Source organism: Cercospora kikuchii (genome assembly GCF_019650295.1).
Source record: "Cercospora kikuchii DNA, contig_00001, whole genome shotgun sequence".
NCBI classification, from domain to species: domain Eukaryota; kingdom Fungi; phylum Ascomycota; class Dothideomycetes; order Mycosphaerellales; family Mycosphaerellaceae; genus Cercospora; species Cercospora kikuchii.
Window position 1 is genome coordinate 2,924,283 of NW_025408582.1, and position 12,697 is coordinate 2,936,979.

Here is a 12,697-nt window from a genome sequence, read left to right on the forward strand (position 1 = left end):
TCATGCTGCATTTGGAAGATGGGTGGAGGTTGCGCCCAAACGAGCGGCCTTCACATTCCTGAGGAGGATGCGAATGGTCGCTTTCTGGCCGGACTGGCCGCCGAGCTGTGGAAGATTGTTATCGCCAATATTCTTCCCTGACTAGTTGATAGTGCTCGCGATATTTTGACATGGATCCACCGCCAGACGATGTCGCACCTTACCAGCCACTATCACGAATTCAAGATCTTCCGAAAGAATGACCGCCCCTTCCACGGTGAGGATAGCCATCATCGGAGCCGGCCTGATTGGGCCGAGACATGCACAGAGCGTGATTGCCAATGAACATGCTACACTGCACTGTTTCGTGGATCCTCGCCTGGAAGCCATATCAGTTGCTGAGGCGTTCCATGTGCCAGTATTCTCAAGCATCAAGCACATGCTTCTCGAAAAGGGCAAGCCCGACGGAGCACTCGTATGCACGCCTAATCACACGCACGTATCGCTCAGTCAGGAGCTACTCGAGGCAGGGATCGATGTCCTCGTCGAGAAGCCCATAGCTACGGAGATCTCAAGTGGGAAGGAGCTGATAGAGACTGCTAGACGGACCGGCAGACATTTGCTCGCAGGCCACCATCGCCGCTTCAACTCTTACGTTGTCTCCGCGAAGCGTGCGCTGGCCGAAGGCATCATTGGTAGACCTATAGCCATATCCGGACTCTGGGTTTTGCGCAAGCCGGCGTCGTACTTCGAGCCCCCGACAGAATGGCGTAGTATCCCAGGCAAAGGAGGGCCAATCCACATCAACTTAGTTCATGACCTTGACATTCTGCAGTACCTCCTCGGACCCATCACACGGGTTCATGCAGAAAAGAGTATACCCCAGCGGTCTTATGAAGTGGAAGAAGGAGCAGCCATTGTTCTCCGATTTGCATCAGGGGTGGTAGGAACATTCATCCTCGCGGACAATTGTCCTTCCGCCCACAATTTTGAGAGCGGCACAGGAGAGAACCCGGCGATTCCCCAGGCGCGCAAAGACTTCTACCGGATATTCGGTAGTCAAGGCACGCTGAGTGTTGGCGACATGAAACTCTCGAAGCATGATGGCGGAGAGGAGAAGTGCTGGGCTGATCAGGTGCGTGAGAGCGAGCTCGCGATCGAGCCTTGCGTGCCCTTCGATGCGCAAATGAAGAATTTCGTCGATGTCATAGCAGGCATAGCAGAACCAAATTGCACTGGCGAAGATGGTCTAAAAGCTCTAATTGTTTGCGATGCGGTCAAGAGATCTATAGAATCTGGTTTGCCAGTAGATATTGCTGCTTAATTGAGGTTGTGCCTACACTCTTGTAGTTGAGACGTATCCACGCCGGCCATTCGCGAACGATTGCATTGTCATTTCTTGTCTCCAAGTCCTGTTGTTGTACGCATACCTCTCGTTTCACCATCTCATGCCCTTGAACACATGTGTATCATAGAGTTGGATGCGAGCATGCATAAGAAGAGTCCCGGTACCGGCAAGAAGACGAAGGCAGTCGCAAGGAGTGGAACATAGAGCATTCGTGAAATAGTTTCTCATACATTCATGCGCGAGAGCTATGCTCAATCGGCCGTCAATGATCTATGCAGAGTATGCTCAAATCTCATGCTACTGAGAACGTGACTTTCATACTATCTTGTAAAACAAAGTCGTCTAAACAGTGCTGTTGCGCTCGCTGCTCGTCTCAATCATGTCCGTCTTCTCCTTCGCGGCTGTCAGGCCGGCACCATCCACATTATGTCTGAACTCAGCATCTCTTGATTGATCCTCTGCAATGATGATCTTGTTCGCCTTGCGCACTGGCTTGATCTCGAAGAGGCGATCCATGGATTCGAGTGGGATGGACTTGGTCTCTGGGAGCAGGAACCAAACGAAAACGATGGAGAGCAACATCATGCTGGCGAAGAAGAAGAAGACTCCGCATCCGCTGTTGCCCATGTTGTTGAACATCTGAGGAGTGAATCGAGAGATGATGAAGTTCTGGAAAATATCGTCAGCATGCTGAAGTCAGAAAAGGTGTCAATAGTTGACTCACCCAGAACCAGTTGTTGGCGGAAGCAGAGGCCTGGCCAAGGCCACGAGTATTCATGTCGAACATCTCAGAGTTGATGACCCAAGGAGTACCATTCCACGATGGAGTGTAGAAAGCCGTCCAAAGATAGAAGAAGAACATGGCTGCGATACCTCCGGAGCTGAGACCAGAGTTCGCGGCTTCTGCTTGAGCAGCAGCAGAAGTATCAGTTGTGCTGATGTAGCCACCAATTATCCCTGTTGTACAGTTAGCATTGCATAACGAGAATATAGAGCATACGCTGTGCTGTACTTACACATGCAGACAGAGCCACCGGCAGCTCCGATCATGAGCAGGTTGCGTCGACCGAGGTTGTCAATGAGCCAGAACATCCAGACGAAAGTAAGCACGGTCTTGACAACACCAAAGATGCCAGTAGTCAAAAAGCCTGCGTTGACTCCAGTAACACCAATGGCCTTGAACACCGTGGGCGAATAGTAGTTGATCGCGTTGATACCAGATCCGTTCTGCCACATGAACAGCAGACCACCAAGAAGGAAGCGCCATTGCACCTTACGACTGCGGCCGACTGCGATGAACGGCTTCCAGAATCCAAGACCAATATCAGCTGCTTGGGCTTCCAAAGCAGCATCCATCATGGCCACTTCTTCGACAATGTAAAGGTCATCGGCTGGGAGATTTCGGATCCAAGTCAAATTCTTGATCGCCTCTGCACGCCTGTTCCTGCTCAGGAGCCATCGAGGAGACTCGTGCAGCCAGAAAGCTCCAATGAGAAGGAGGCCGGCTGGGATGAGTTGGACGGCAAATGGGATGATCCATTGCTTGTGACTCGGCGCCATGGTTTCCTGCAAGCCATAATTGATCCAGAAGCCAACTAGACCACCGATCTGCCATCCCAGCTCATAAATTCCAACGATTCGTCCTCGTACCGCTGGTGGAGAAATTTCCGAAATGTAGATTGGCGTCAACATGGACGCAGCACCGACGCCAATTCCAGCCAGGACACGTCCAGCATAGATAAGACCAAGGCCACGTTCTCCATTGGCACCCAACATCATGCCGGCGCCGAGGATGAATACCAGTGAGAAGATGATTAAGCTGTATTTCCGGCCAACGAAGTATGCTGAGGGGTACGCGAAGAGAGAACCGAAGAATGCGCCCGCCTGTGACAATGTTAGAGTGGCGTACTCATTGAGGTCCTTGATGCTCACTTACCTGGTAGATGGAAACAATGTTCGACTTGACAAGGGCGAGCGCCGATGTCGAGAGCGATGGGAAGTCGAACTCGTCAACAAAGGCTGGCAAAGCCAATGTCGTGCCAATGAAGGCACTGTCGTAACCAATCATGCATGATGCGAAAGAGGCGACCGCAGCGCATGCGTAGACTCTCCAGTTGTAGACCGCCTTCGGTGTCGGTCGGTCCTCGACCAGTGTTAGGAACCCTCCCATGATGGTATATGTTCTTCTTGCTGTCGATATCGTATGGAAGAATGTCCTTGAGACTTGCTTGAATGCCCGAATGGAAGACGAGAGTGTCCAAGGACCGGGGGAGGGCAATATGTATGTAGGTGGTATGCAGTGTTTTAGCTCTAGAATCTGGGGTCTCCGCACGTGGAGAAAGGTCGAATGGATGAATTAAAGTCAGTACATTGCCATCATTCTCCTGTCGGATATGACCCAGACCAGAGAAAAGAGATTTCCCATGTGCAAAGCACCATGGCCCAGCCTTTAGCCACGCCGGGCGAAGTTCGCTAGCACATGGCAAAAGCGGAGTCTGGTGCCGAACGTGGAGAAAAGTGAGGGTCCGTCGAAGACCGCACAGCCGAAGGACCAGTCAGAGCTCGGTTTTCGATGGGGATCATTTCTTTGCCCCGAGTGGAACCCAGCCCATTGCCCGAACCGGAAGAGGCCACGCGAATGACCTGAGCCATGCCAGAAGTTATGCATGGTTGCACTTGCTGGCGCAGGGTGAGACGCAACCACGGCTTTGACAGAAGAAAGATTCGGTCGGCATTGAGCTGACTGCTGCATTTTCGCGACGTCTTCTACCATTGTCGACACCATTGTCCATAGGACTTGCTCATCAAGAATTTCTGTTTCTGTCAAAATCATCAAATCCTTGCCGACTCGCCAAGAAACCATCAGTAATCGAAGAAATCAGCGAACGGAGAAGCACAATGGAGATCCAACAGGAAAGCAGTATCATCACCCCTCCAGCGCCACAAGTCGATCAATATGAGCGTCATGGCTATCTCTTCGGATACCCAATCGCACACTCATACTCGCCGCTACTACACAACACAGTGTTTCAAGAACTTGGCCTGCCATGGAGTTTCCAACTGTTAGAGTCGACAGATATGTCACAGTTTTTGTCTCTCATAAAGGACCGGAGACTATATGGTATGATATCAGTTGAAGTGTGGAATCTTGCGAAACATGCTGATAATTCTTAGGCTCTGCTGTGACAATGCCTCACAAGGTGGCAATAATACCCCACCTGGACGAACTTACAGATGAAGGCAGAGCCGTTGGAGCCGTGAATACCATTTTTCTCCGAGATGGCAAGTACGTTGGCACCAATACAGACACCATCGGCGTTCGAGAGAGCTTCTTCCAGAATATCTCCAATCCTGAAGAAGTCTTCCTTGGGAGGCCTGGTCTTGTGATCGGAGGCGGAGGTGCTGCCCGCTCAGCAGTATATGCCCTCGTTGCGTACATGAAGTGCTCGACAGTTTACTTAGTGAATCGAGATCCGGCCGAGGTGGAAGCAGTTGTGTCTTGGTGTAAATCAGAAGGTTATGGCGACGGCCTTGTTCATGTGAAGACAGTTGCCGAAGCAGAGGCACTAGAAGGTGCAGGCGCAATAGTAGCATGCGTGCCGAACTTTCCCCCGGTCACGAAAGCTGAGAAAGAAGCAAGACGGATAACAGAAGTCTTCCTGAACAAGTCGCATAAGGGTGCTATGCTTGAGATGTGCTACCATCCATCACCCTGGACAGAGCTGGGTGGACTTGCCGAGGCGGCAGGCTGGAAAGTGATTCTTGGGACGGAGGCGATGATATATCAAGGGTTTGCGCAACACACCCTTTGGCATGGACGGACCATTGAGCAACTTCCTGTCGAGGAGGTCAAGAAAGTTGTTGCGCACGCATTATCTCAGGCGAGGCTGTAGAGTGATTGTATAAGAATGCTGATCAATGAAGCGCGCTTTCGAATTGGTACTCGTCTGTGATCGTCCTGTACAGAGATGTTGTATTCCTGTCATAGTCGATCCTCATACACCAGGTCGGGTATAGTCCAGGCTCTCCACGCGCCGCCATACTTCTCGAACAGTCCGTTCTTGACCTTGTCGTCCTGTTTCGGAGGTCGAATCGCCTGCAGGACGAATGGCCAAATAAAGCCTGCTTCCCAATTTAGCTTCTGGTACTGCGGCGTTCAAGTAGTCTTCGGGCGGATTCGCAGTTGTGATCAGGCCGCCTGCTTCCTTCAGTATGCAGACACCGGCAGCAACGTCCCACTCCCTGACATGCCGTTAGCCTGCGTTCATCTTTGGTCGATCACAATCGGCTCACCAGCAACCACCTTCCCACCAGATATCAAACCCTCCCGTGGCCACGTAGCATAGGTCGAGTGTTGCAGAACCTAAGCTTCGGACACCATGTACCATCCCACCTTTGCCTTGCCGGCCTCCAAGCTCAGCTGCCATGTTCATGAAGCTGGAGACCTTGCGATGCATGTTGCCGTCAGGTATATCTCTTCGATCCTTGCCCTGTTTGAGATTCGAATCAGCACGTCAAACTGTCTTGTCATAATGGCATTCATACCCATTCGCAGGAAAACACGCAACCCTTTGGTGCAGTTTCAGGCATCGGCGGTATAGGATTCCTCGCCAGCGGAAGTGGTGTCTTCTCATTCAACCACGCGCCTTTTCCTCGACAAGCGGTGAATCTGCATTATTCAGCTCCGGTACACTTGTCTCTCGATTGTGGGTGGCAGAGCTTACAATTGCTTCAGAAATGGCGCATTCACAGCGCCAACAACAGGCTCGCCGTTCCACAGGAAAGCTATCGAAACGCAATAGAATGGCGCCAGGTGGATGAAGTTGACCGTGCCTAAGTCTTTAGCCTTTGCGGAGTCGTGCTAAGTGCGCCCAGCTCATACCGTCCAGCGGATCGATGCACCAAGATGGACCTTTCGCAGGTATTAAATACTCTTTGGATTGTCCTTTTGAGTAAGACTCTTCGCCAACGAAGCTTACAGGAGTCAGCTATGCGAATAAAACCAGATGGTACTCAGAACCACAGCTGGAAGATGTGGACTCACGCATGAGATGGAAATTTGGCTTGCACGCTTTGACGAATGAATGCCTCCACATCTAAGGAGAAGAGAAAGAAGTTCAATCAGCAGGAGCATGATGACATGATGCAGAACTTCTTTCCAGTTATTCCTTCGTGTTCGAGCGAAAGAGCAAAAAGGCAATCCAAGGAAAAATCCGCCATGCTTCGAAGAATCGAGTCTGACGCTACGACCTACCTTCATCAGTCTGCGTCACCAGATCGACTGCTGACTCTTTCTCCACGTGCCCTGCTCCTGCTGAAGAACCTGATCGAGCCTCCACGGCATTGAGGAGCATCTGTCCAGCTTGTTTCGCCAGTTGTGTGGCATGGGTATAAATTTCTTCGAGCTGAGCGTCGCTCAGCATTTCGGTCGCCATATTCTTGTGTTGGGATTAAGTTCCAGTTTTCGAGCTTTGCGATGTTGTTCGTGTTAAAGAGTGGATGTTTCGGGCAAGATAGGCGGAAGTCCGTGATGACTTCCAATGGTGGCTTGGCATTGTGAACGAGCTGGCGAAGATGTGAAGGAGCGAACAGGGAAGTGGGACAGAAGAGCAGAATCGCTGCATATATCCACGATCACTTCGACTGTTGATTCAAGAATGAGACTGGGCATAATGTCATTGACTAGTCTACATCAGGTACAGGCAGTCCATTCCATAGCTTCATTTTCAAGCCCAGCGCCTTAGTAGCCTCCAGTGCATTCTTCTCTCTCAACTGCTTCGACTCGTCATCAGTGACCAGCACAAAATCATATGTAATCAGCTTGGACCCAGGCTTGACCCCATACTGCTTCACATGCTCATCATTCACAGTCTTGAGGTCGATGATCAAAGACTCCTTCACGCCAAACACAGCATCACTTGTCTCGTATGGATCGCCTCGGAGATAAAGTGCCCTGCAATCAGTCAGCATCTGGCAAGCGTGGCACTTGCAGTCCGACTCACGTTATCAAATGATCGTAACCGCTCTTCTCAAACATGAAATGCATATGGCTGGGCCTATAACAATGCCTCTTCAACTGCACCAACAGCTTGCCAACCGGGCCATCGTGTGGTATAGGATACGGCACAGGCACGATGGCCTTGAACCAGAACACACCCTCTTTATCACTATGCATCACAGCCCTTTGATCTGGGCCTTCTCTTCCTGGATACTGAACATCATAGAAGCCTTTGCTGTCCGTCTCCCATATATCGATCTTCACGCCTTCGACCGGCTTGCCGTTCGTGTCTTTGATAGTGCAGAGCACTAGGCAGGGCTCTCCGTCTGGATCATGGGCGATCTGAGAGCCATTGGGAGCCGCCTCGGCTTCGTGAGAGTGGAAAGGCCCGAGAACAGTGCCTTCAGTGGAGTGCGACGGTTTCGGGTGATCGATGCTGTCGACGAGAAGGGAGAGGCCAAGGATATCGGAGAGAAGGATGAATTCCTGATTGAGACTCGAGTTAGCATATTTGGGCAGACGCGACATACTCGTGCTCACCCACCTGTCGAACATCTGTGCAAATCTGGCCAACTGCCGTAAGGAACAGCAATCCGGTCATCCATTCCTCGTGGCTCAGACGCGTTTCGCGTGCAAAGTCATGCAGATGCTGGACGATACGCTCGAGAATGTATTTGAGCCTTGGATTTGGGCACTGCGAGTTAATGAGTTTGACATTGTCTGTAATGTTGTCAATAGTGAGATCTTTGAGCGGTGGAACGTCAACTTGTGATGGATCCATGATGGCTGACTCTTGACATCGTTACAAGAGAATGCTCTTGTTATTTATTGGTCTACTGACAATGTCACGAGCTGGGTCAATTAGCAATGTTTACGAAAGCATGATTGACTGTTGCTCCGTCACCATGGAATTGCCCCGCGACGAATTTCAGGGCACCCCGCCAGCTGCAGCACGGCTTCGATTTCGGGAGCCATTTTGAGCCGCAAAGGGACCAAAATGACACAGGTAGGAAGCTGGCAGTGTATTCGTTTGAACTGGAGATCCAATCAAGGCGCCGGCATAGGAAATTGTCCTTTCCGCGCGGCTATGTCGGGTACTGTCGCTTTCATGGCCGATACTTCGTCCAGAAAGATTCCGAGCACTCCGCGATGGTGTTATTGCAGACATCATGGTATTTTGCGCTTGATGTGCGAGCATTCTACGCCGACTTTTCGAGTTGCTGAGCTACGAAATCAATCGCAGCTGTGTAGCCGAACACACCCAGTCCACAGATGACCGCAACCGCCTTGTCCGAGAGGTAGCTGTGATGACGGAAAGCCTCTCGTGCGTGCACGTTACTGATGTGCACTTCAACGAACTTCAGATCACATCCAGCCAGAGCGTCTCGCAGGCCAACGCTCGTGTGGGTAAGAGCGCCGGGATTGATGATCACGTATCCAACGTTGCCTCGAGCCTCATGTATGCGATCGATGATGGCGCCTTCATGATTTGATTGGAAATGCTGGACCTCTATCCCCAGGTTCTTGCCTTGGACGACTGCTGCGTCCTGGACGTCCGTGAGGGTAGTGCTGCCATAGATATGAGGTTCTCGGGTTCCCAGAAGATTGAGATTGGGGCCGTTGATGATAAGGATTGCTTTCGGTGTATTGGTCATCTTTGCTGGCTATTCAATGAAAGATTGGATGAATCACATTAGTTGTCAACACGAGCCTGCATTTTATGTGGGCGGCGTCCGAACGCGCAGGAAGAACAATTTGCCAGGTTCATTCGGCAGCCAAAGCTGTGAGCATGCGAGGCCAACACAGCCGGACTCTCTGTCAGAATTGAGACAGCTGTGCAATGTTTAGATCACGGTAGAATGCCGTGGTGCTGTTGAGGCTGTTTGATAGAACGCGTTCTTCATTGTTTATGTACAGTGCTCAAGTCGCGTCTTCAGAAGGCGAGAAGGCATCGGTCATCCGTGGCGCCGACCGGCAAGTTCCGGTCGAAGCTGCAGTCGTCAGCACTTTCTGTTCCGACACGTTTTGCAAGTACCATCATCAAGAAAGTCGCGGGACCACGCTCGACACACCGGGAGTATCCCCAGCTCATCCTCCGCCATGCCTGGTTCAGGCAAGCAGTCCGTCGAAGTCCAAGAGCAGATCAAGGAACTGCTCGAGGCCGGCTTCGATCCCACCACCATCCACCGCAAGCTCAAGGTCGGCAGGAGCAGCATCTATCGCATGAAGAGATGCCTTCAACAACATGGCACCAACTACATGCCGCCGGAGCTCAACAAGAAGAATGGAAGACCTAAAGTGTTGACCGCGGAACAGGAGTTGGTATATCGGCACCTCGCATGCTCGACTCGCATTTCTGCCGCCGCAAAATGGCATCACTGACGCATCAACAGGAAGTGCGCGAGTGGCTGCGCGACCCCAAGAATCGGACTCGATATCTGGACGATCTCGTCTGGCTCATCCACGACCGCTTTGGCATCGTCTGCAGCACGACAACGATGTCCAAGATGAAGCGAAAATGGCTGCGCGTCATCGAGTTCGAAGAGAACGGCACGCCAATCGACGACATGACCAGATCTCAGCTCATGGAGACACATCCTGATCTACCGGCACTTCACGCCACCGTCGTGCCACAAGCCGATATGTCACAAACAGACAAAGTCGACGGCAACGTGCAACCGGACCTCGACGCGCAACTGAATTTGCCAGAAGGTTCGTTCGGTACAGACGACCAGCATAGCGCGTATCCCGAAGTGCCTACCTCGTACGCCGAAGTGCCAGATGCGTATCCATCGGAGCCCCTGCAACCCAGTCTATCGAACCAGCTGGAACAGTTGCAGCATCAACATCAGACCTATGACGACTTCCAGGCGAGTTTGGGAGCACAGCAAATCTCGCCAACGTATGCTCCGAGCCAGCAGCAGACGATCAATTCTCAGCTCGCACAGGAGCTTGGTGCGCTAGGGAATTACGGTCATACAACCTCTTAGTAAGGTGGTCAAGGACACTGCATATGCATCGGAGTCGAGGTGCTTCTTGAATGCCGCGCGACACAAATCGTTGGGCGCGGCGGCTCTCGAGTGAAAGCAGTTGCAAACTTTGGCCATGGTACTGCATCGACTTGCGAATGAAGCACAGTAAGCGTACGTAATCATGGATACGTTCGATTCTTGTCACGAGTCACAAATAAATACCCTTCTCGAGACCTGTCTCCGTATTCAAATACAGCTCCTTCCCGTTCCAATGTCCCGTTGATCAACTTCAAGGTAGCAATGGAATTTGAACCTCCCACATAGACGACAGCCATCAATCTTCCACGTGGGACTTATCGATTTCGCGTGCCCCAAACTTTCGAACGTGAAGACCGAAAACGCTGCAGCTCAGGCCCATCGCCCGACAATTGCTTAGGCCGAGCTTCGCGCTCGCTAATTGGAATCATTCCTGGCGAGAGACTCATACTGCGGAACAATTTGAAGTTCCAGCAGTCGATTCCCCAGCCGCGTCGGTGTGTGTCGTCGAGGTTTCATTGCCTCCTTGACCAGCGGGCGTCTGTGCGTCCAGAGCACTACTCGCACTCGTCGCCACTGCAACTGATGGTTCCTGGGAAATGGAAGCTGACTCCATTGATCGTTCAGCGACATGCTTCTCCATGTCATTGAATCGTGGTGCTTGTGCAAATCTTCCGCCTGCATGCTCCGTAATCATCCTGTCGACATCTTGCGCCGATAAAGAATTCCCGCTCAGTATGTGCTTAGAGAGCGCGTCAAAGAGTGGATCGGTGGACATTCTGTAGGAAAGTTCTGAAGATCGTACGTGATGATGAGGAAGGCTGAAGACCGAGCGACAGGCTTGTGAACGGCCTACGTGAAGACAAACAATCGAGGCTGTAGAATGTCTGGTGGGCTTGATCTTTATTCATGTTAGATCCTCATTGCTGTCGCTTGGCGACTCCAGGGATATATCCATATGTACATGTCAACAAGCAGTAGACGCCCGGTACACATTGCCATATTTCAACACGGAGTAAGCGGTGGCTTGCACTAGCTCACACGTGGCAAGGAAGCTAGGAGGAGTCTACAATGTCGAAGATCAAAGTTGCTGATCCGAGAATATTGCCAAAAGGCTTCGAAAAATCGTCTGACCATTTCACAGCTTCTGGCCTACGCAACTAAATCATAATTATTGACAGCAGGTAAATGTTCTTCCTTTGGTAGGCTCTTCTTGATATAATCCTTCGATTGCTCGAATACTTTTCAATTGAAATTGGCATCATCGTACGTGTGTTCAAATGTAATCTCCGCATTTGTCGGGGATTGTGCATTCGCAATGGAGTCAATCAAACGATTTTCTGGGCGGAAGCTGACCATTCTTGTCGCTAAAAGCTTGTCAATGTCATGTGGTCAATGAAAGAAAATGCACTCGGGATCTTACTTGTCTTGATCTCCATCCAGTCTCCCGAAACCCACGTGAAAAGGACAGTGATGTCCATGTCCTTCCTGGGAGAGCTAGACAGCTGCGACAGAGAGTCTGACAGTGCCGTAAGGAATGGCCCAAATTTGTCATAGATCGAATTAGGGTCGAACCACTCGCTCAGCATGATACTGAGAAGTTTTCGTTGAAGCTCCGACTTGGGAACATTGAGGTTTTCGTTCCTCCTGTTAGAGCCAGTTCTAGCGAGCCTTTAGAGCGGTGAGTGGAGAGCTCAGGCGAGGCACAACAGACATGCGTACCAAGGGCTGTTGGGTGCCATCACTTTTACAACTTTCGCGGTGTAACCGCTCCTTCGGACGACATCCGCGATCGCATCGGACGATGTAATTCGCCTGATCGAAGCTTCTCTTCGGTCTGCGACGTACCTCTATTCATGAGGAATCGGTTGTGAAGACCAATAAATTCCTTCATCTGATCGAGCCGCTGCTTCAGGTCATCATCGCGGAGGCCATCCCGGTCGGGATAAATGTTGACAAAGAAAACACTCTTGATATTCTTGCTAGCAGCCATGGAATCGCGTGCAGAGTGATCGGAAATGGGGTGTGATCAATAAAGTGCTTCAGTCTCGAAGCAGATAGCTTGACGCATGACCGCTACTTATATCCATCTGTGAACTTCTCGTCAGTGTCGCTCGGTGGGCGGGGTTCTAAGCTGCTCTGTGGCGGCGCCGTCGAAGTGGCCTGATCTGAGACTGCTTGAGACGTTCAGTACTCGGCCTGCCTTGCCACTTTCTGAAACGGAGCTTGCGATGGCTTGCATTAGTGCTCGTGAGTGGAAGTGCTGAACATTCTCGAACTGTGATGTTGAGGTGTTGCTAGAAGCAGCCACGTCGGGAAATTTTTCAACTTGTGCCTCAGCTCTACTATGAGCTGTCAAGCCAC

The 12,697-nt window shown here is 51.2% G+C and overlaps 8 protein-coding genes across 9 annotated transcripts; 3 read left to right on the forward strand and 5 right to left on the reverse strand.

Moving 5' to 3' along the window:
- Nucleotides 1-238: 238 nt before the first annotated feature.
- Nucleotides 239-1,303, forward strand: CKM354_000111100 (uncharacterized protein; the record flags this gene model as incomplete). 2 transcript variants are annotated; one of them, XM_044796222.1, is made up of 2 exons in its annotated part: nucleotides 239-790; nucleotides 849-926. In XM_044796222.1, 2 exons carry the CDS (start codon nucleotides 239-241, stop codon nucleotides 924-926), a joined length of 630 nt encoding a protein of 209 aa, XP_044652157.1. The 2 variants fall into 2 exon arrangements, with proteins under 2 accessions (XP_044652157.1, XP_044652156.1); XM_044796221.1 differs by having other exon boundaries at nucleotides 239-1,303.
- Nucleotides 1,304-1,669: 366 nt separating this feature from the next.
- On the reverse strand, nucleotides 1,670-3,497 carry CKM354_000111200 (uncharacterized protein; the record flags this gene model as incomplete). Its single annotated transcript, XM_044796223.1, has 4 exons — nucleotides 1,670-1,996; nucleotides 2,052-2,284; nucleotides 2,344-3,211; nucleotides 3,264-3,497. 4 exons carry the CDS (start codon nucleotides 3,495-3,497, stop codon nucleotides 1,670-1,672), a joined length of 1,662 nt encoding a protein of 553 aa, XP_044652158.1.
- A 728-nt stretch (nucleotides 3,498-4,225) lies between these two features.
- CKM354_000111300 (uncharacterized protein) lies at nucleotides 4,226-5,220 on the forward strand (the record flags this gene model as incomplete). The annotated part of the gene is made up of 2 exons (XM_044796224.1): nucleotides 4,226-4,448; nucleotides 4,502-5,220. 2 exons carry the CDS (start codon nucleotides 4,226-4,228, stop codon nucleotides 5,218-5,220), a joined length of 942 nt encoding a protein of 313 aa, XP_044652159.1.
- A 102-nt stretch (nucleotides 5,221-5,322) lies between these two features.
- CKM354_000111400 (uncharacterized protein) lies at nucleotides 5,323-6,762 on the reverse strand (the record flags this gene model as incomplete). The annotated part of the gene is made up of 7 exons (XM_044796225.1): nucleotides 5,323-5,569; nucleotides 5,621-5,817; nucleotides 5,873-5,996; nucleotides 6,052-6,160; nucleotides 6,210-6,301; nucleotides 6,372-6,423; nucleotides 6,582-6,762. 7 exons carry the CDS (start codon nucleotides 6,760-6,762, stop codon nucleotides 5,323-5,325), a joined length of 1,002 nt encoding a protein of 333 aa, XP_044652160.1.
- Nucleotides 6,763-7,009: 247 nt separating this feature from the next.
- Nucleotides 7,010-8,106, reverse strand: CKM354_000111500 (uncharacterized protein; the record flags this gene model as incomplete). The annotated part of the gene is made up of 3 exons (XM_044796226.1): nucleotides 7,010-7,280; nucleotides 7,330-7,811; nucleotides 7,870-8,106. The coding sequence occupies 3 exons, from the start codon at nucleotides 8,104-8,106 to the stop codon at nucleotides 7,010-7,012; spliced, it is 990 nt and encodes a 329-aa protein (XP_044652161.1).
- A 418-nt stretch (nucleotides 8,107-8,524) lies between these two features.
- Nucleotides 8,525-8,980, reverse strand: CKM354_000111600 (uncharacterized protein; the record flags this gene model as incomplete). Its single annotated transcript, XM_044796227.1, has 1 exon — nucleotides 8,525-8,980. The coding sequence occupies one exon, from the start codon at nucleotides 8,978-8,980 to the stop codon at nucleotides 8,525-8,527; it is 456 nt and encodes a 151-aa protein (XP_044652162.1).
- A 445-nt stretch (nucleotides 8,981-9,425) lies between these two features.
- Nucleotides 9,426-10,315, forward strand: CKM354_000111700 (uncharacterized protein; the record flags this gene model as incomplete). Its single annotated transcript, XM_044796228.1, has 2 exons — nucleotides 9,426-9,647; nucleotides 9,719-10,315. The coding sequence occupies 2 exons, from the start codon at nucleotides 9,426-9,428 to the stop codon at nucleotides 10,313-10,315; spliced, it is 819 nt and encodes a 272-aa protein (XP_044652163.1).
- Nucleotides 10,316-11,485: 1,170 nt separating this feature from the next.
- Nucleotides 11,486-12,326, reverse strand: CKM354_000111800 (uncharacterized protein; the record flags this gene model as incomplete). The annotated part of the gene is made up of 4 exons (XM_044796229.1): nucleotides 11,486-11,540; nucleotides 11,604-11,700; nucleotides 11,757-12,004; nucleotides 12,085-12,326. 4 exons carry the CDS (start codon nucleotides 12,324-12,326, stop codon nucleotides 11,486-11,488), a joined length of 642 nt encoding a protein of 213 aa, XP_044652164.1.
- Between the last annotated feature and the right edge of the window lie 371 nt (nucleotides 12,327-12,697).